The sequence below is a fragment of the Coregonus lavaretus genome, assembly GCF_964263955.1.
Source record: "Coregonus lavaretus genome assembly, chromosome: 18".
Lineage (NCBI taxonomy): Eukaryota > Metazoa > Chordata > Actinopteri > Salmoniformes > Salmonidae > Coregonus > Coregonus lavaretus.
Window position 1 is genome coordinate 40323380 of NC_140005.1, and position 20780 is coordinate 40344159.

Below are 20780 nucleotides of genomic sequence, written 5' to 3' on the forward strand. Positions count from 1 at the left end.
TGCAGATTCAGTCTTCCCAGCCTGGTGCAGGTCTACAATTTTGTTTCTGGTGTCCTTTGACAGCTCTTTGGTCTTGGCCATAGTGGAGTTTGGAGTGTGACTGTTTGAGGTTGTGGACAGGTGTCTTTTATACTGATAACAAGTTCAAACAGGTGCCATTAATACAGGTAACGAGTGGAGGACAGAGGAGCCTCTTAAAGAAGAAGTTACAGGTCTGTGAGAGCCAGAAATCTTGCTTGTTTGTAGGTGACCAAATACTTATTTTCCACCATAATTTGCAAATAAATTCATTAAAAATCCTACAATGTGATTTTCTGGATTTTATTTTCTCAATTTGTCTGTCATAGTTGACGTGTACCTATGATGAAAATTACAGGCCTCTCTCATCTTTTTAAGTGGGAGAACTTGCACAATTGGTGGCTGACTAAATAATTTTTTTTCCCACTGTATCCATATATTTTAGTTAGCCGCATGTGTGACATAACTCCACCAGTCCTACTTATGATATAATTTACAAAGATTATGTTTTTTTTAATCAATTAGTATATTTGATTTTAACCACAATATTTGTTGTAATATTTGTTCTGTCTTTTCTGGTGGATTAAACTGAAATAGCAACCAACTTTCAATGGCTTTTTTTTAAAAACTGCTATATTTTGTTGAGGATTTCATTTTCAAATAACCAAAAGTGTGAAATTGTAATCTGAATAAAGGGAAAAGGCCATTCTTGAACACGGGATGAGCCATTCTTAGTAATCTGCTAGAGAACCAGTTTGGATTTAAGTATAGTTTTTGTGACTGAATCCTTTAGTGAGAGGTCTAATGCTATAATATTTAATCATTTCTGCCCTCCGAATTCATATTCATTATGTAAATAGGCCCGTTTAATTTTGTATGGCTTGCCATTCCAAATAAAATAGAATATTTTTTGCTCATAATTTAAAAAATAAGTCGTTAGGTGTAGGCAAGACCATAAGCAAATCGGTAAACTGGGATATGACTAAAGAGTTAATCAGGGTGATTTTTCCACAAATAGACAGGTATTTTCCTTTCCATGGTAGCAAGATCTTATCTATTTTTGCTAACTTTCTATTAAAATGTATTGTAGTGAAATAATTTCTTTCTTTCGGGATATGAATACCTAGTATGTCCACTTCACCACCAGACCATTTTATTGGTAAACTACACAGTAATGTAAATTTTTTTGTGATCCAATACGTAATATAGTACACATATCATAATTCGATTGTAATCCAGAGAGGTTAGAAAAAATATCTAGATCAGGGGTGTCAAACTCATTTTAGCTCAGGGGCCACATGGAGGAAAATCTATTCCCAAGTGGGCCGGACCGGAAAAATCATGGTATATATAACTTAAAAACAACAACTTCAGATTGTTTTCTTTGTTTTAATACGATCAACATACAACATAAAGCTGGAGCCTGAGGACAGTGTGTCCAAAATAGTACAAGCACAACATCACTATTAATCATAAAACACGTCAAGTTTATTTGAAAATTCTAAAGAAAAAGAACACACAAACACACAATGCCTCAGTGATTAACAGAACTGTTTCACAGATCACAGAACTATATCAGGGTGTCATTTCTCAGGCAGAAATGTAGATAAAAATAATGAAATCCTGTTCCCCAAACAAGTGCAAGAACCACAGAGTCAAGAATAGGTTAAATATACAAATAAAATAAAATCAATTAAAAACAATAGCACATCAACATAAAAACATATAAACATAAAGCTGGAGCCTGAGGACAGTGTCCAAAAGCACAACATCACTATTAATCATAAAACACCTCAAGTTATTTGAAAGTTCTGAGGACAAAGAACACACAAACACACAATGCCTCAGTGATTAACAGAACTGTTTCACAGATCACAGAACTATATCAGGGTGTCATTTCTCAGGCAGAAATGTAGATAAAAATAATGAAATCCTGTTCCCCAAACAAGTGCAAGAACCACAGAGTCAAGAATAGGTTAAATATACAAATAAAATAAAATCAATTAAAAACAATAGCACATCAACATAAAAACATATAAACATAAAGCTGGAGCCTGAGGACAGTGTCCAAAAGCACAACATCACTATTAATCATAAAACACCTCAAGTTATTTGAAAGTTCTGAGGACAAAGAACACACAAACACACAATGCCTCAGTGATTCACAGAAGTATATCACAGATCACAGAACTATATCAGGGTGTCATTTCTCAGGCAGAAATGTAGATAAAAATAATGAAATCCTGTTCCCCAAACAAGTGCAAGAACCACAGAGTCAAGAATAGGTTAAATATACAAATAAAATAAATCAATTAAAAACAATAGCACATCAACATAAAAACATATAAACATAAATCTGAAAGCGTTGCTCAAACTCCCGTAACAGTCCCGTTATTTTATCTTTGAACCGCTTCATGTCTGCCACATGTTGGGTCGCGCACACATTTCTCAGACAGGGGAAGTGAGCTGCATCACCACCGGCAAGTTGCGTCTCCCACAATGACAGCTTCAACTTGAAAGAACGTATGCTGTCATAATACTGCGTGACAACTTTGTTGCGCCCTTGCAGCTGTTTGTTCAAGTTATTCAGGTGCTCTGTAATATCCACCATAAATGCAAGGTCCTGCATCCATTCTGCGGAATGAAATTCTAACACTGGTTTGCCCTTTTCTTCCATGAACTGTTCAATTTCTTCTCGTAAATCAAAGAAACGCCTCAGCACAGCACCTCGGCTTAACCATCTTACCTCAGTGTGGTATGGCAGGCCATAGATGTGGTCTTTCTCTCTGAGAAGGCTGTCAAACTGACGGTGATTCAGGCTTCTGGATCGGATGAAATTAACAGTTTGGATGACCACCTTCATGACGTTATCCATCTTTAATGACTTGCAACACAAAGCCTCCTGGTGCAAAATACAGTGAAAAGTCAAAAAATCACATCCTCCATTTGCAGATTGCACTTTCTCTCTGAACTTTGTCACAACGCCTGCTTTTTTCCCGATCATTGAGGGCGCACCATCTGTAGCCAGGCTGACAGCGCGGGACCAGTCCACTCCGACCCTGTCCAGCGCGCCGACGAGTGCGGTAAAAATATCAGCTGCTGTCGTTGTATCTGTCATCGGCACCAACTCCACGAACTCCTCGGTGACGGTCAATGTGTCATCAACTCCGCGGATGAAAATGGCCAGTTGTGCAACATCTGTAATGTCCGTGCTTTCATCAATTGCAACCGAAAACGCAATAAATGACTTTACTTTTTGCTTCAACTGGCTGTCCAAATCCACTGAAAGATCGGAAATCCTGTCTGCAACTGTGTTTCTTGTCAGGCTGATATTTGCAAAAGCCTGCCGCTTTTCAGGGCACACAATCTCCGCTGCCTTCATCATGCATGTTTTTACAAATTCACCCTCACTAAATGGTTTTGAAGCCACTGCGATTTCATTAGCAATGAGGTAGCTAGCTTTCACTGCAGCGTCACTGATGTCTCGGCTGTGAGTAAACACAGACTGCTGTTTCTTCAGACCCGCCAACAGTTCATTCACCTTCTCTCATCTCCGCTGTCCTTGAAAGTTGTCATATTTGTCGGCATGAAGACTCACATAGTGGCGACGAAGGTTATATTCTTTCAGCACTGCAACATGCTCTGAACACACTAAACATACAGCTTTCCCATTCAATTCCGTGAAAAAATAGGATGACCATTTTTCTTGGAACACTCTGCACTCTGCGTCCACTTTTCTCTTTTTTGACAGACACATATTGGGGCAATGAGGGTGCCAAAGAACATAATGTTAAAAGTAGAAGCCGTAATAAATATCGCGGGCAAAACAAAGTAGCTCATTGGCTGCACGTGCTTGACCTACTTGCTCTGCCCCGGTAAAAAACAGTTTGCTTGCTTAACACAATTGCTTGGATTTCTAGCCCCTTAATATTATTGTTGGATCTGATTTTAATAGCTAACGTTTCGATGGCCCTAATAAATAGATATGCCAATAGTGGACAACCTTGTTTTACTCCTCTTGACAGTTGAATACTTTCTGAGAAGTAGCCATTATTTACTATTTACATAACTTTAACCCATTGTATAAGAGATTCTCCAAAAATTACAATATTCCAGGCATTTATATATAAATTCCAGTCATACTTTATCAAAAGCCTTTTCAAAGTCAGCTATGAATACTAGGCCTGTTTTCCCAGATTTTTCATTGTTTTTTTTATTGTTGAATCTGTTGTCGAATCTTAGTGCAAATGTATACAAATTAAAAAAAACCTAGCTAGCTAAAAGACAAGTCCTTTAAAAATTGCAGTTCATTTTCTTAAATCGTGTTTGTTATATTATCTCCAATGTATCGTCCATGTAAAATACTGTCTGATTAGGATGAATAATATCTGACAATACCTTTAATTCTATGCACTATGCATTTTGCTAGAATCTTTGCATCACAACACTGAAGTGTAAGGGGCCTTCAATTTTTTTTAATGGACTGGATCTTTATATTTACCACCTGGGTCCTGTTTCAGTAATAGTGAAATCAGACCTTCTTGTTGAGTATCTGGAGTGGTTAAAACATGCTAATAACGATCCTCTGAGTACATAAAAAAGTATAATATACCTCAATTGGTATGCCATCCAGCCTTTGAGTACCCTGACTTAAAGGCTTTAATTGCATCAAGAAGTTCCTCCTCTGTAATTTGGCCTTCACATGAGTCTTTCTGTACAGCTGTTAATTTTACATTATTAATAGAAGAAAATCCTAGCAATTAACTTTGGTTAGTGGAGGTGGAGGAGACTGAAATGAAAACAAAAGTACTTTGCTTCCTCTTTCAAAATGTTGTTTGGTGAATCAATTTGTAACAAGTTTCAGTAAATTGTTTTTGGTAGCATTTCTATGTTGAAGATTAAAAAGTAGACCAGGCTACTGTTGATCAACAATCCAAAACAGGACAGATAATTGTTGCATGTTGGACAACTGAGACATCAACTGGACATCAACATCAAGGTTTATCATTAGTTAGACATATTAAATATGTTACTTTTGGTAGAAGTCATGACTTTTGATAGAAGGTGGAGTAGAGTGCTCCATCGTCTTTGCATTTGTATTCACATCTCCTCTCCTGTAGGACTTCCATGAGATGAGTCACGGCCTGCTACTGTGGCTGGAGAACATCGACCGCAGGAGGAACGAGATCGTTCCCATTGACCCCATCCAGGACAGCGACACCCTCCACGAGCACCACAAAACACTCATGGTAGGTAGAGAAGACTTATGTTAATGTCTAATCCTGAAACCCAGAACCAAATCTTGTGTGTCACAAAAGGTTAGTTAAACCGAGTGATTTAGGGGATCAGTTTGACCGCAGAATCTCTAATATTGATTATTTTATGAGTAGTTGTTTGGAATGTAAGGTGATTTATAGATCAGAGATTCTTCGCACTCAGACTGCAATGTTGTCACGAACGTCAGGGAGAGACCAATGCGCAGCGTGTTGAACGAACATGGTATTTATTATCTACAGTGATAACATACACAACCAACAAAACAATAAACGACTCGTAACGTCCTCGGTAACAATGACCAACACAGAACAAGAACCCACAAACACAAAGGGAAAACAGACAGTTTAAATATGGCTCCCAATCAGAGACAACCAACGACAGCTGACACTCGTTGCCTCTGATTGGGAGTCACTCTGGCCAACCTAGAAATAAACACAACAGAACTACCAACATAGAAATAAACACATAGAATGAACACACCCTGGCTCAACATATAGAGTCCCAGAGCCAGAGTGTGACAGTACCCCCCCCTAAAGGCGCGGACTGCGACCGCGCCTCAACTAGAGCAAAACAGGGGAGGGCTGGGCGGGCATACCTCCTCGGCGGCGGTTCTGGCTCCGGCCTTGAACACCACCCTCCAATAAACCCCCCATAGCGCCCCTGGTCCAGTCTGGCCCCGCTGGCTGGAGCTGAACTGGACGTAGCAGGAGCGGTTAGCTTCAGCTCCGTAGTGGAGCAGTTGACCGGTACCTTCCCAGGCAACGGTGGCCCAGGCACGGGTTGTGCTGGACTGACGACGCGCACCCCGGGCTTAGTGCGTGGAGGAGGAACAGGCCTTACCAGGCTGACGACGCGCACCCCTGGCCTGGTGCGTGGAGGAGGAACGGGCCTTACCAGGCTGACGACTCGCACCCCTGGCTTGGTGCGTGGAGGAGGAACGGGCCTTACCAGGCTGACGACTCGCACCCCTGGCTTGGTGCGTGGAGGAGGAACGGGCCTTACCAGGCTGACGACTCGCACCCCTGGCTTGGTGCGTGGAGGAAGGACGGGCCTTACCAGGCTGACGACTCGCACCCCTGGCTTGGTGCGTGGAGGAGGGACGGGCCTTACCAGGCTGACGTCTCGCACCCCTGGCTTAGTGCGAGTGGCAGGAACAGGCCGGGCCGGGCTGGCGACGCGCACCGTAGACTTGGTGCGAGTGGCAGGAACAGGCCGGGCCGGGCTGGCGACGCGCACCGTATACTTGGTGCGAGTAGCAGGAACAGGCCGGGCCGGGCTGGCGACGCGCACCGTAGACTTGGTGCGAGTGGCCGGGCCGGGCTGGCGACGCGCACCCCTGGCCTGGTGCGTGGAGGAGGAACGGGCCTTACCAGGCTGACGACTCGCACCCCTGGCTTGGTGCGTGGAGGAGGAACGGGCCTTACCAGGCTGACGACTCGTACCCCTGGCTTGGTGCGTGGAGGAGGAACGGGCCTTACCAGGCTGACGACTCGCACCCCTGGCTTGGTGCGTGGAGGAAGGACGGGCCTTACCAGGCTGACGACTCGCACCCCTGGCTTGGTGCGTGGAGGAGGGACGGGCCTTACCAGGCTGACGTCTCGCACCCCTGGCTTAGTGCGAGTGGCAGGAACAGGCCGGGCCGGGCTGGCGACGCGCACCGTAGACTTGGTGCGAGTGGCAGGAACAGGCCGGGCCGGGCTGGCGACGCGCACCGTATACTTGGTGCGAGTGGCAGGAACAGGCCGGGCCAGGCTGGCGACGCGCACCGTAGACTTGGTGCGAGTGGCAGGAACAGGCCGGGCCGGGCTGGCGACGCGCACCGTAGACTTGGTGCGTGGAGCAGGGACAGGCCGGGCTGGGCTGGTGACGCACACCGTATGCTTGGTGCGTGGAGCAGGGACAGGCCGGACTGGGCTGGCGACGCACACCGTAGGCTTGGTGCGTGGAGCAGGAACAGGCCGGACTGGGCTGACGACGCACCCCGTAGGCTTGGTGCGTGGAGCAGGGACAGGCCGGACTGGGCTGGCGACGCACATCGTAGGCTTGGTGCGTGGAGCAGGAACAGGCCGGACTGGGCTGGCGACGCGCACCGTACACTTGGTGCGAGGGGCCGGAACAGGCCGGACCGTACTGGGGACACACACCACTGGCTCTACCTCGGGATCTGGAACGGGCCGGACCGGACTGGTAACACACCCCAGTACCTCTCGCCGTGCCTCTACACCTTCCTTCCCTGCTTTGACCAGTGGCCCCCGTAACCTGGTGGCCTTCTGAATCCGCCCCTTTTCTGCCTCCGTCAGCCCCGTCGTCCATGCCGTGTGCCCCCCCCTAAACATTTTCTGGGGTTGCCTCTCGCCTGTCCGACGTTGACCCGTTTGGCGCCGCTGCTCCTCTCTCCGTCGCCTCTCTACAGTCTCACTCCATGGCCGGCGATCCATCCCGGCCAGGATTTCCTCCCAGGTCCAGGACCCTTTCCCGTCCAATATCTCCTCCCATGTCCAGGCTGCCTGCTCCTGGACACGCTGCTTGGTCCTGGTATGGTGGGTTCTTCTGTCACGATCGTCGGTGAGAGAGGAGGACCAAGGCGCAGCGTTGAAGGCGAACATATTTATTATATTAATGATCACACGATCAAAACAACAAAACGATGACGTGACAGTCAATGGTAAACACAAACCAAATACGAACAAGAAACCACCCCAAATGAATGCCTAACGGCTACCTAAGTATGACTCCCAATCAGAGACAACGAGCTACAGCCGTCTCTGATTGGGAGCCACCCTGGCCAACATAGATATACCAAACCAGAAAGTGAAACCTAGAACACACATAGACTATACACACCCTGGCTCAACATATTAGAGTCCCCAGAGCCAGGGCGTGACAGTACCCCCCCCTAAAGGCGCGGACTCCGACCGCGCCCACCAAATACCACAGGGGAGGGACCGGGTGGGCACTCCGCTTAGGCGGCGGATCCGGCTCCGGGCCTGATCCCCGCTCCCTCTCCAACCCCCCAAAGTACCCCTGGTCCGGTCTGGCCCCGCTGGCCGGAGCTGGACTGCACACTGGTGGAGCGGATTGCTCTAGCTCCTGCGTGAAGCATCTGACCGGTGCCGGACCAGCCACCGGTGGAACAGGCACGGGCCGTGCCGGACTGACGACGCACACCACTGGCTTGGTGTGGGGAGCAGGAGCGGGCCGAGCCGGGCTGTCGAAGCGCACCCCTGACTTGGTGCGGGGAGCAGGAGCGGGCCAAACCGGGCTGACGAAACGCACCACTGACTTGGTGCGGGGAGCAGGAACGGGCCGAGCCGGGCTGACGAAGCGCACCACTGACTTGGTGCGGGGAGCAGGAACGGGCCGAGCCGGGCTGACGAAGCGCACCACTGACTTGGTGCGGGGAGCAGGAACGGGCCGAGCCGGGCTGACGAAGCGCACCACTGACTTGGTGCGGGGAGCAGGAACGGGCCGAGCCGGGCTGACGAAGCGCACCACTGACTTGGTGCGGGGAGCAGGAACGGGCCGAGCCGGGCTGACGAAGCGCACCACTGTCTTGGTGCGGGGAGCAGGAACGGGCCGAGCCGGGCTGACGAAGCGCACCACTGACTTGGTGCGGGGAGCAGGAACGGGCCGAGCCGGGCTGACGAAGCGCACCACTGACTTGGGGCGGGGAGCAGGAACGGGCCGAGCCGGGCTGACGAAGCGCACCACTGACTTGGTGCGGGGAGCAGGAACGGGCCGAGCCGGGCTGACGAAGCGCACCACTGACTTGGTGCGGGGAGCAGGAACGGGCCGAGCCGGGCTGACGAAGCGCACCACTGACTTGGTGCGGGGAGCAGGAACAGGCCGGACCGTACTGGGGACACACACCACTGGTCCTACGCAGGGATCTGGAATGGGCCGGACCGGACTGGTAACACACCCCAGTACCTCTCGCCGGCCTTTCGCCCTTCTGCCACAATGTCAAGCCCTTCTCTTCCTCACTCGGCTTGACCCAGTCGAGGAGGCGAAGGAGATCTGCTAGAGATCTCCCTGGCGATGGCTCCTGGACACGCTGCTTGGTCAAATCTTGGTGGGTTCTTCTGTCACGAACGTCAGGGAGAGACCAATGCGCAGCGTGTTGAACGAACATGGTATTTATTATCTACAGTGATAACATACACAACCAACAAAACAATAAACGACTCGTAACGTCCTCGGTAACAATGACCAACACGGAACAAGAACCCACAAACACAAAGGGAAAACAGACAGTTTAAATATGGCTCCCAATCAGAGACAACCAACGACAGCTGACACTCGTTGCCTCTGATTGGGAGTCACTCTGGCCAACCTAGAAATAAACACAACAGAACTACCAACATAGAAATAAACACATAGAATGAACACACCCTGGCTCAACATATAGAGTCCCAGAGCCAGGGTGTGACAAATGTAGTCAATCTCAAACATGAGATTGTTATCTCCACTCCTCTCCTTCTACAGCAAATCCGTGGTGAGTTGCTGGAGTCCCAGAGGAAAGTGTCGTCCCTGCAGGACATGTCCCTGCAGCTGCTGGTCAACAGCGAGGGCAGCGACTGTCTGGAGGCCAAAGAGAAGGTGCACGTCATCGGGAACCGCCTCAAACTGCTCTTCAAGGAGGTGACCAGAGACCTCAGAGAGCTGGAGAAGATTCTGGACATCACCAGCAGCCAACAGGTCAGAACAGCAGCGCTTGTACTGTACAATTAAATAGAGCAATTTAATGTACCTCTATGCAGTACACAAATTACACAATAATACATAGTATAGGAGAAAAGTTTGTAGCCTTTCTCTACTGTATCTAACACAATTTCTCATGCTCCCTCCCTCCCTCCGTGTGTGTCTCTCTCTGCCTTTCCGTCCCCCCCCCCCTTTCTCTCTTTCCGTCCCTCCTGTCTTTCTCTCTCTCCTCTCAGGATCTGTCTTCATGGTCGTCGGCTGATGAGCTGGACACCACCTCTGGATCCATCAGCCCGGTGTCGGGCAGGAGCACGCCAAGTCGCCGTCGATCGGTAACGTATAATAGTCCCCCTGGCGTAACATGGTGCTCTACCAGAAGGAAGGTGTTTGGTACTCCCCGAATGCCCCAGACAGTGCATCACTTGTGCCCCCGAATGCAACGCCCAGTTTTCTCCAGTTTAAGACCATGCAGAGTCACTCCCTCCCACCATCCCAGGACCTCTCCTTCTCACCTCTGATCTGTACACCGTCCAATATACTTTTCCCACCACACTCTGATCCTGTTTCCACACCTTTACACCTTGCATGTCTTCTTCTCCCAGAGTCAAACCCACCAGAGTTCTGGAGACATGATTATTCCCTCTCTTTTTTCATTCATTTTTCTTTCCCCCTCTTCTCTTCTTGATGGACTTGACTTCAATTTCTACCCGGGTTTGAACATTTGAAGTCAACATGTCTTTACACCCCAAATTCTGCCCCCTAAACCTCTACTTCTACCATCTCCTGACTGACTCTTTCTTGTTTTGTTCTTCAATTCTTTAGTGTCCTGTAGTTGTAGGTCCCTGTAGTGTAGTGTTCAAGGAATACTGGCTCTTTGATACTGCTGACAACACAAAGTAGAACATTTAATCCTGCTTGGTTTTTATCAATCCAATTCTCCAATTCTCCAATTTCTTTTAGTTTTTCTCTGAAGTAATGACTTGTTTTTTAAGTCAATCCCAAAGATTGATCTCAATGATTTTAAGATACAGTACATGTATATCTTAAATGTCTTACTTCTGTCTCCCACATAGCATGTCATTCATCATATAATATAGCACATAATACAAGTTGTGCTAAAGCAGCTTATGAATTCACTTTGTTCAAAATAACAGCATGACCATCCAGCTGTAGCTGTTCAAAGTAGCTGTACACTTTGAAAAAAGCCAGTTTCCTTGTTTTCCATTGAATTATCTCTCTTATTGTCACCTTCCTTCACAAATTTGATTTTGTTGCTGCCTTTCTATTCTTTCATTTTCATCGGTAGCTTTGTTCTTTATTTGCCTGGACTGAAACATACTTTCTTTCTTTTACCCCCCTGTTCATTGCAAACAGCAACGGGGCAAATGTAGTCTGTCACAGCAGACCTCTGGACCCTCTGTGAGCAGTCCACACAGACCACACAGGTACCTTTCTCCTGGTTTCTAGAACACCCAGAAGATAATGGAACCCATGGAACATGTTACTCCTGTTCTGAAACCTCAGTCCGTCGTGCTGCACGGCACTGCACACATACAGTACAGGGCAACGCTACAGTGCAACAGAAACATAGATAGAAAACCCTGAGTGCTGTTTTTTTACTTACTTCCAAAGGTTCATAAAAGGTAAATGAAAAATGAATTCCATCATCTTCTACCATTCTAGATACTATGTAGAGGCTAGGGCTTTACAGTAGATGGTGGTTATATCCCACACATCCTTTACATTACAGTTCCGCAAACTATAATGAGACTTGCAAGCCTCTTCGCTGCCAATGTCCTCGGCTGCTTGATTAACTACGCTACCAAGAATGCACCTTGAGTGCTTAACATACTGTAAACAGTTTCTCTAATACAGGGCCCTTAACGCTCCTTTTCTACTGCTGATGGGCACACACAGTTTTTCTTTTGAATTGCCAAGCCAGCAAGTGTCTGCAATGAACAATATGATGGCAGCAAGTCTATCTCTCTATTCCTTTCTCTTTCTTTCTCTTGTGTGTGACATCTATTCTTCTATTTCACATAACTAATCCACCATCTCCCCCTCGCTCCCCTCAATCTGCCATCTGTGGGTCTCGCCTCGCAGGTCTCCATTTGTGAAGTGTTAGGGGGCATTTTGGTCACAATCTAGCATCTAGACAGTCAAACCTGAGGGTAAAACAGACATCACTGTTATCTACACATACCAGGAATATTATTAGTAATCATTTTAGAGTAAGCCAATTTCACAGTTATAAAATAGACCTCAAAGCTACGTAAAACGGATCAACATCAGGTATCACATTGCTGTAAAGTCACTGTAACTCTTCCCAGCTGTTGTTTTGTTACTTTACATTCCTTGTGCATAGTCCAAACAGGTTATTTAGTGTATTTAGTAGCAATTTAGTGTTACTGTCAGAGTTGGGATCAATTCCATTTCAATTCAGGAAGTCCTCATTGCTTTTCAGTTTTCAGTTCACTTCCTGAATTGACTGATTATGGTCCTCTCAGTTTGACAGCAGCCAATGTTGTTCACAGTCAGATGAGGGTGTATTAAGATGCTTCTGCTGCTGACTAATGCTAAAAAGATCAGAGCTACAGCTACCCCCTTTAAAACAGACTGCTCTATGCTGCTATGCTCCTGTCTCTGCATGCTTTTTAACAGGATATAAACTCATCAGAGAGACCTTGTAGGAGTATCTAAACGGTCAACTGCTACTTGCAGCATGCATTTTGTCACGCATCCTAACACCTCGCATCCTTTATAAAGGAATGTCAGCTCAACATATTTGTTTTATGGGTTTGAAAGGATTGGATTTCTTGAAAATGTTTGTCAAGTGAAATTCAAATGCCTGTCAGTGTATTGATCACAGATATCATTTGGTTATTCGGTCATGTTTGTGGAGATACACAGTTCATCATCATAATTGTAGTTCAATAACTACCATACTGTAGTTCCTCAAGATCATTTGGGATAGTTTATATCTTGTAACTAAATAGTTTGATTCTGATTAATCTAATGACATAATGTATACTTGGATGGATGTGTGGTCTGGATGCATGTCCTTAGCTCTACAGGTGTCATAACCTAAATCTACTTGGCTTGGTGTTGTTGTGTGGCCCTCGTATCATGTTTAATCAGGTCTCCCAACGTCGCTGGATCCGCTTCCTCCCCTTCTGAGGCCGTGGTGATACCATCGTCATTCCTGTACCGCGTCCTGTGGGTGGCGGTGCCCCTCCAGTTGCTCCTCCTCCTGCTGCTGGTGGGCATGGCCTGCCTGGCGCCAATGTATGAGGGGGATTTCAGCTGCAGCCAGTCCAATAACTTTGCCCGTTCCTTCTACCCCATGCTCAAATACACCAACGGGCCCCCTCCTGTATAGTCTATCATGACAGACCAAACGTTTGGTTCTGGGTGCCGTGCGAGATTACCTCGTGTATATGCCAGCCTGGCCCTGGCATGGAGACGAACCTGAGAAGGACAGTTGGGTTTTTTAATTGTATTGGAACTGTTTCAATGCTCCACTACCTTGCAGCTTCCATGAAGAATAGAGAGATATGGCATGCCGTCATTCGGCTCCTTGTGCCGCCATAAGCAAGAAACATAGGAACTGATCTTGGACATGTCTTCTTTGTATGGATGGAGTACAGCAGCTGTCTTAACTTATCTTTTGTGGCTGATAGAATCACTCATGTCATCTTTTAGTTGTCTGTCATGCTGTATGTATGTATAGACTAAAAATGATCTTTGGAGAAGCACATGTAAGAACCCAAAATGTTTCTGACTGCAGTCAGTGGATATCAACTGGATGCTGGAACTGTTAGGTTGAAACACAGCTGCCATTTGACACCTAGTTCAATACAGAACATGTAACCTGTGAATTTGCCTGTTGTAACAATTGAACATTAGTAAAATCACATTTTAAAATGACTTACATTGCATTTATTTTTTACATGTATTTTGGCATGCAGTTATAATCTTTGCTTTTACTTATGCTTTCACTTGATACGTGTTGAATAGTTGATTTTTAATATGAACTATACTGTAACTGGGTGTAAGAATCTATTTAATCTGAATTGTGTTTTGAATGTGTATGTAAAACAAATGAAATAATGAGAGTTGTTTGCTATAAACTGTTTGACTGCATAAGAAACCTTTAAAAAAACATGTACTGTATGGAAATAATGTACTGAACACACTTCGTTGTTATTTTTATAACTGAAAATATGGAAACTATCAACTTACTATTAATCAAAACTATAACGAATTATAAAACAACTGTGTATTTTCTATGGCTCTGTGCATTCAGTATTACATGTATAACAGTCCAGGATTACTTAACGTGTTCTGTATATAATATAAATGTATATCTATAATGTATATCTGAGCCTAAATTACAAATATTGAATGCCAAATTCTCATTTTGATTCTGTCTTTTATTCAACATAATTTCTCTCTGGAGGCAGCAAAATGGCTGATTCTTATACTCTGATTCAGTGCTGTTAACTTGACAGTGTGTGGATCTTACTTTGGATACGTCATAAACTCAATTCAAATCCAATTTCAATGGGCAAAAACGTACATGATGCATCTCAAATTAATACATTTGATTTTGATAATTTAAATAAATCATTCATATCATACAGGTGCCTGTCCTAAGCAGAGTCCTCGGGGCCAGTGGGCCTCTGAGAGAAAGCTGAGCGGGACGTGATAGATCCAGAGGTATCTTGGTCCTGGAGCTGTAGGAGATGGTGGTGCTGGTGGTGGGTAGGACAGGGCCAGGACAGGGCCAGGGAGTGGTTGAGGTCATGGTGGGGGTGATGGTGATGGTAGGGGTAAAGCAGGCTCTCCAGAGATTTGATGATCTCATAGTTTGGAAGAGCCAAGGCTGTGACATCCAGACCTAACATCTGAGAGACCACCATACGGAAGTCTACCAACTGAAACAACAGAGTAAACATACCTCCAGTCAGGTTTCTGATGTTCTTTTTCTGTACTCCTAAATCAAATTATATTGTGTGTGTTTGTGTGTGTGTGTGCGTGCGTGCGCATTCATGCATGTGCATGTTAATACGACTATGTATCCATCCATCCCCCCACCTCTTTCTCTCTGTCAGTGAGCTGGGCCAGGGTCTGTCTAAGGGTGGTCAACTGCTGCTGGGCCTCCCTGGCCAGATGCTCCTGGCTCTGTAGGTCTGTCATGGCTGTGCTGAGCTTCTTCTCCACCTTGGCCTTTCCCTTCTCCAGGTCCTCCAGACTCTTACTCTGCTCCCCATTGGTCTGACTCTGCTCCAGGACTTTGAGCTTAGACACAGCATTCCAAATTGGACATGAACGTATTTGACATTTTATCATATTACTTCACAACAACATAACATTCGAAACTATAGTCTTTTGAGTAGTAATAATCAACTTTTATTCAAACTCATTTTGTAAACTTGTAGCTACAGGAAGTCGCCAGGAAATCAAATTATATGACTCTGCCTCTAGAGGATGTGTGAGCCTGAGCCGTCCTGCCCTCTACCTTCAGCTCGTTGGTGTGTGACAGCTGGGCCTTGAGCTCTGTGATGGAGACCTTACTGGATCCCAGTTCCCGCTGCAGTCGCTCCACCTTCTTCTTTAAAATAGAATAGATACTTAAGATAGAATAGATTCTTTAGATACAGTAGAATACATACTTTATCGTCCATTTAGTAAGAAACATACATTTGGCTTTTGCCTATCTTAACCTCGCCACTGGATGGGGAGCATTTTTAGGGGGTAAGTGCCTTGCTCAAGGGCACAACGACAGGAGATGATACCTGGGATCACAGACCAGCAGCCCTCCAGTTGCCAGTTCAGTTCCCATTTTTTACGCCCGGCCTGGGGCTTGAACCAGCAACCTTCTGGCTACTAGCCTGCCCCTCTAACCTCTAGCCTACCTGCATCTTCCTAGCGGCCACATTGGCGTCGTCTCGCTCCACAGCCAGGGCTGAGCGACTCCTCTTCTCCTCCTCTAGCTCAGACACCTTCCTCCTCAACAGCTCCATGTGGAGCTCCTTACTCTCCAACCGCTCCTTCTGGACCTTCAACTGCAGATAACATGGTATACGGTAAACATGGCAAACAGGTGTTTGAGCACAACATACAATGATACTAGTAGATTGAACAGTTATGATAGTAACTCGATTGACAGTAATGTTGGTGTGAGATCCATTAAATACTGTACATTGTGGAATGTGGAGCACACAAAAATACCAGAGTGCTTGAGTTATTTTTTTTATATGCACCTAGAATGATGTAAAGTGTGCAAACAACCCTCTGAACATCAACAAATGACATGTACACTCTTAAGTTGTAGGTTCAGTAGATACTAGTTTCATTTTGTGTACCTTTCGCTGTAAATTGTGGGCCAGGGTCTTGCTCTCCAACAAAGCCGTCCCTTCTAGTTTGACAAGTTGCTCTGCCCGAGACAGAATGAGCTGTAGCCTCATGTTGTAGCCCAGGTCAGTGGCGATACTGTCTACTTTCATCCCCTCTGACAACTGTTCCAGGAACTGCTCATACTGCATGGGAAAACACAAGGCCCATATTTACAAAGTGTCTCAGAGTTGGAGTACTACAATTTTGCCTTTTAAATAATATATGCCATTTAGCAGACACTTTTATCCAAAGAGACTTAGTCATGCATGCATACATTTTACGTACGGGTGGTCATAACGAATAAGAGGGGGGGGGGGGCTGTTCTTAGATGAGTACTCCTACTCTGGGGACGCTTTGTGAATACAGGCCAAGGCAGTAATATCTCAGCTATTCCTGTAACATCCAAATCAATTTACAGTAAATGTGCCATAATGATTTTAGTTTGAGGATGGTAATGGTCCTGGACCAATTAAGGTCCCTTGCCGATTTGGTATTAAAAAAGAAAAGCTTCCACACAGTATGCTGCTCCCGTGCTTTATTACTGCACCCTATACACGGAGTGTACAAAACATTAAGAACGCCTTCCTAATATTGAGTCGCACTCCCTTTTGCCATCAGAACAGCCTCAATTTGTCGGGGCATGGACTCTACAAAGTGCTGAAAGCTTTCCACAGGGATGCTGGCCCATGTTGACTCCAATGCTTCCCACAGTTGTCAAGTTGACTGGATGTCCTTTGGGTGGTGGACCATTCTTGACACAAACGGGAAACTGTTGAGCGTGAAAAACACAGCAGCGTTGCAGTTCTTGACACACTCAAACCGGTGCGCCTAGCACCTACTACCATACCCCATTCAAAGGCACTTAACTATTTTGCCTTGCCCATTCACCCTCTGAATGGCACACATACACAATCCATGTCTCAATTGTCTCAAGGCTTAAAAATCCTTCTTTAACCTGTCTCCTCCCCTTCATCTACACTGATTTTATTTGATTTATTAGGCTCCACATTAGCCGACGCCAATGGCGATAGCAAGTCTTACTGGGGTCCAACACATAACGAAAAACACATTACAGACATACGTTTAAAAACATTAACATGTAGTGTGTGTGTGCATCTATCAGTTACACATACATGTCAGTACATACACACAACAAGTAGGTCACATGGGGGAGAGGTGTTGTGCCGTGAGGTGTTGCTTTATTTGTTTTTTGAAACCAGGTTTGCTGTTCACTTGCGCTATATAAGATGGAATGGAGTTCCATCCACTCATGGCTCTGTATAATACTGTATGTTTCCTTGAATTTGTTCTGGACCTGGGGACTGATTGAAGTGGATTTAGCAAATTACATCAATAAGGGGTCATAGATTTCATTTGGAATCACCTGGTCAGTCTATGTCATGGAAAGAGCAGGTGTTTGTAATGTTTTGTACATCCAGTGTACATTTTACATTTTCGTCATTTAGCAGACGCTTTTATCAATAGCATCTTACATTTAGTGCATTCATCTTAAAATAGCTAGGTGAGACAACCACATCTCAGTTATAGTCAGTACATTTTTCCTCAGTAAAGTAACTATCAGCAAAGCCAGTGCTAGTAGGAAAAAGTCAAGCAGGAGTGTTAGTTCACGAAAGGCAAAGTGTAGTTGTTGGGGGGATTGGGTGCATATAACCTATAGCATACTATAGCATGGTGGTATCAACAGTGTTATATACTACCGTAGTTATATGTTCTATATACTGTGTCTAACGTTAGTTATAAAGACTGTTATTATCTTTTTTTGGGGGCCCAGCACCAGTGGAGAAATGTGTGATGTTCCCCTACTACACACTCTACATGGTTGCCAGTGTGCACACTCACAAGGTGTCTGTTATGACTCAGCCCATCTCGGTGCACGTCTGCAGTCATCAGCTCAGCTTCCAAACCCTGCAGCCTGTTGCTGAGGTCTGTGACCTGTTGCTCAGCCAGCTGGGCTCTCTGCAGGGCACCGTGGTGGAGCTCTGTCTGCCTGGACACATCCTCACTGACCTGGGACAGCCTCCTCTCCATCTCCTCCATGATCTGACAGGAAATATCGGCGGATACAATTTAAAAACATAACTACTGATAAAGAATAACTACTCAAGGTTATTGCAATGTGCATCCACTGTAGGCTATCGTTCAAACGTTGTACCTCCTGGTATAAAATGATTGAAAATACTGATTGATTATCTATCAATATATTATATTCTTGCCTATTGAAACTGTCACACAATGTAATAACAATGTAGTAGTAAAAGAACAGAAAAAACACACAGAGTAAACCCTACCTACCGCTTTCATACGTTCCTGCCTGGTGCAGAGATCCCCGAGTCTCTGTAGTATTTCCTCCTCAGTTGGTATGGAGAGACCCAGCTGCAGAAGGGCCCCTACCTCCCCCAGGAGGGCCTGCAGTTTCCCCTGTGAATAGGGTCTCAAAATTCAGGAAACTTTACCAAAATCACAGGGTTTTCCAGAAATGCTGGGATTTCTGAAAAACATGGGAATTTGTGGAAAGTTTCTAGAATCCTTCAAACTGGATTTCTGGGAAAACATGGGAATATTGCAATCCTACCTTTGTAGCCTGGTTCTTCCCCTGGCTGGTCTGGAGCTTCCCTTCCAGCTCCTGGATCTGCCTCTCCAGGCACCCTGCCTCCTGCTTGGCTGCCTCAACCATGCGCTGACTGGCCTCCAGCCTCTCTGCTAGACTCTGGTTCTCCATCTCTATGCTCCTCTTGGTCAGCAAGGCACTGTCTAAATCCTGGAAGAAACATTTTGACAAGGAAACGCAAAGTTGCAACAGATAACCATTTACTGTACATAATGCTTGTGTGAAGATTTAACACATTGATTGATGCTTATACATAACAAAGATGACAGTTGTACACTACTGAGACAAGCCAATTCCAGGCTGTACTGCCCTGGAAAAATATATATCCGAGCCAGCACAGTACAGCTTGTATCAGCACAACGTGAAAAGCGTATGTGTTTTAAAAGGATGCACATATGGATACCTACCAGTCTGAGCAGATCCAGAGTCTCTGCACTGCCTGCTGCGTTCCTCCTCTCCCGGGCCACCTCTGCCACCAGTCTCATCACCGTCTCTCTGCTGGCTTTACACTCTACCTCGTAGGACCTTACACTCTCCTCCAACACAGAGACCCTCATCCTCAGTCTGTCCCTCTCAAGGCAGGGCTCCACCTGAGGACACATTAAGCAGGGCACAATGTTGTGGAACAAGTAAAAAATGTTATGTTAGGTTATGTTAAAGGACAACTCCACAACTTTTCAACCTCATTTTCATTATCTGAAGCACAATACCTGTGTCAACATATGTGAAAACTGCAAATTTCTAAGTTTTTTATTTAAAAAAAGAATAAAGTAAAAAGGTTCTACCAGATGACATCATCAAAAGTTAAAACATTTAAAAACTGTGATTTTCAAACACTATGCAATTCGCGGTGACGTGGGGAGCAAGAAAATACCCTCCCTGGGCTAGAAACTCATTGTTTTTTTACTTTTAATCCTACAATTTTTTTTAGGACCTTATCTTTTTAACCACAGATCATAGAAACCACAGATCATAGAAACCTTTTCACATTAATATGAATAGGAATTGCCCTTTAAGTGTAGAACAAACATGCTTCCCTAACATGTAGAATAAGGTCAGCTCTATTCATGACATTTCTATTTTACCTTATCCAGTTGTCTGCCTTCTGTTGCTGTATCAATACTTTCCATTTTCTTTCTGTGTGTTACTGTAAGTCGCCTTATAAGTAGAGTAGAATAGAATAGAAATAGGTGAGAGTTTTGAGTTGGGATTTCAACCAAGTGCTATACAGTGCTGTTTCCAGGAGTCTCCAGGCAACAGAAAACATTGTCTCGCGTTTCACCAAAGGGGGTACTGTTGTTCAGGATCCCTTGCTTCAGGATGACGCAATGACGCGTCACTGCAACCAAGAAATACAGTAGCTGTTCAAATGAAACTTTATGCGCAACAAGCCTGCGTTCAAACCTCAAACTGTTATGCGGATCTAACCAGTGTTGCCAATTTAGCGACGTTTTTGTCGCTATATTTAGCGAGTTTTCAGACCCCTCTAGCGACACATTTTCAAAAAGGCGACTAGTGACAAATTTAGCCACTTGTTCTGGTGTTATTGGAGACTTTTGGAGACTCTGACGTAAAAACACGTATCATTCTTACTCTTCTCAACGAGCAGCGGGTGCTGCCGTGACCCCCGGGCCCCACCCCCGTGTGCCCACCCCTCCCCATCCCCGTGGGCCCCGCCCCGCCCCACCCCACCCTACTTCACCCCATCCCCGTGGGCCCCGCCCCGCCCCACCCCACTTCACCCCATCCCCGTGGG

General features: G+C 45.6%; 2 protein-coding genes across 3 annotated transcripts in view; one reads left to right on the forward strand and one right to left on the reverse strand.

Annotated features, from left to right (window-relative positions):
- The window catches only part of syne1b (spectrin repeat containing, nuclear envelope 1b), a gene marked incomplete at its 5' end in the record, with an annotated part of 150074 nt that extends 135661 nt beyond the window's left edge, over nt 1–14413 (forward strand). For both annotated transcript variants that reach the window (XM_084182196.1, XM_084182195.1), the window contains 5 exons: nt 5139–5267; nt 9781–9993; nt 10233–10328; nt 11371–11441; nt 13135–14413. In XM_084182196.1, the coding sequence (XP_084038322.1) occupies nt 5139–5267; nt 9781–9993; nt 10233–10328; nt 11371–11441; nt 13135–13375 (750 nt within the window). In that variant the 3' untranslated portion in view covers nt 13376–14413. The remainder of the gene's footprint in view (nt 1–5138; nt 5268–9780; nt 9994–10232; nt 10329–11370; nt 11442–13134) is intronic.
- A 235-nt stretch (nt 14414–14648) lies between these two features.
- On the reverse strand, nt 14649–20666 carry ccdc170 (coiled-coil domain containing 170; the record flags this gene model as incomplete). Its single annotated transcript, XM_084181919.1, has 10 exons — nt 20110–20666; nt 19432–19614; nt 18989–19174; nt 18709–18834; nt 18256–18456; nt 16365–16538; nt 15915–16064; nt 15518–15610; nt 15094–15297; nt 14649–14933 (listed from the first exon to the last, which is right to left on the reverse strand). Exons 1-10 carry the CDS (start codon nt 20152–20154, stop codon nt 14649–14651), a joined length of 1647 nt encoding a protein of 548 aa, XP_084038045.1. The 5' UTR covers nt 20155–20666.
- Between the last annotated feature and the right edge of the window lie 114 nt (nt 20667–20780).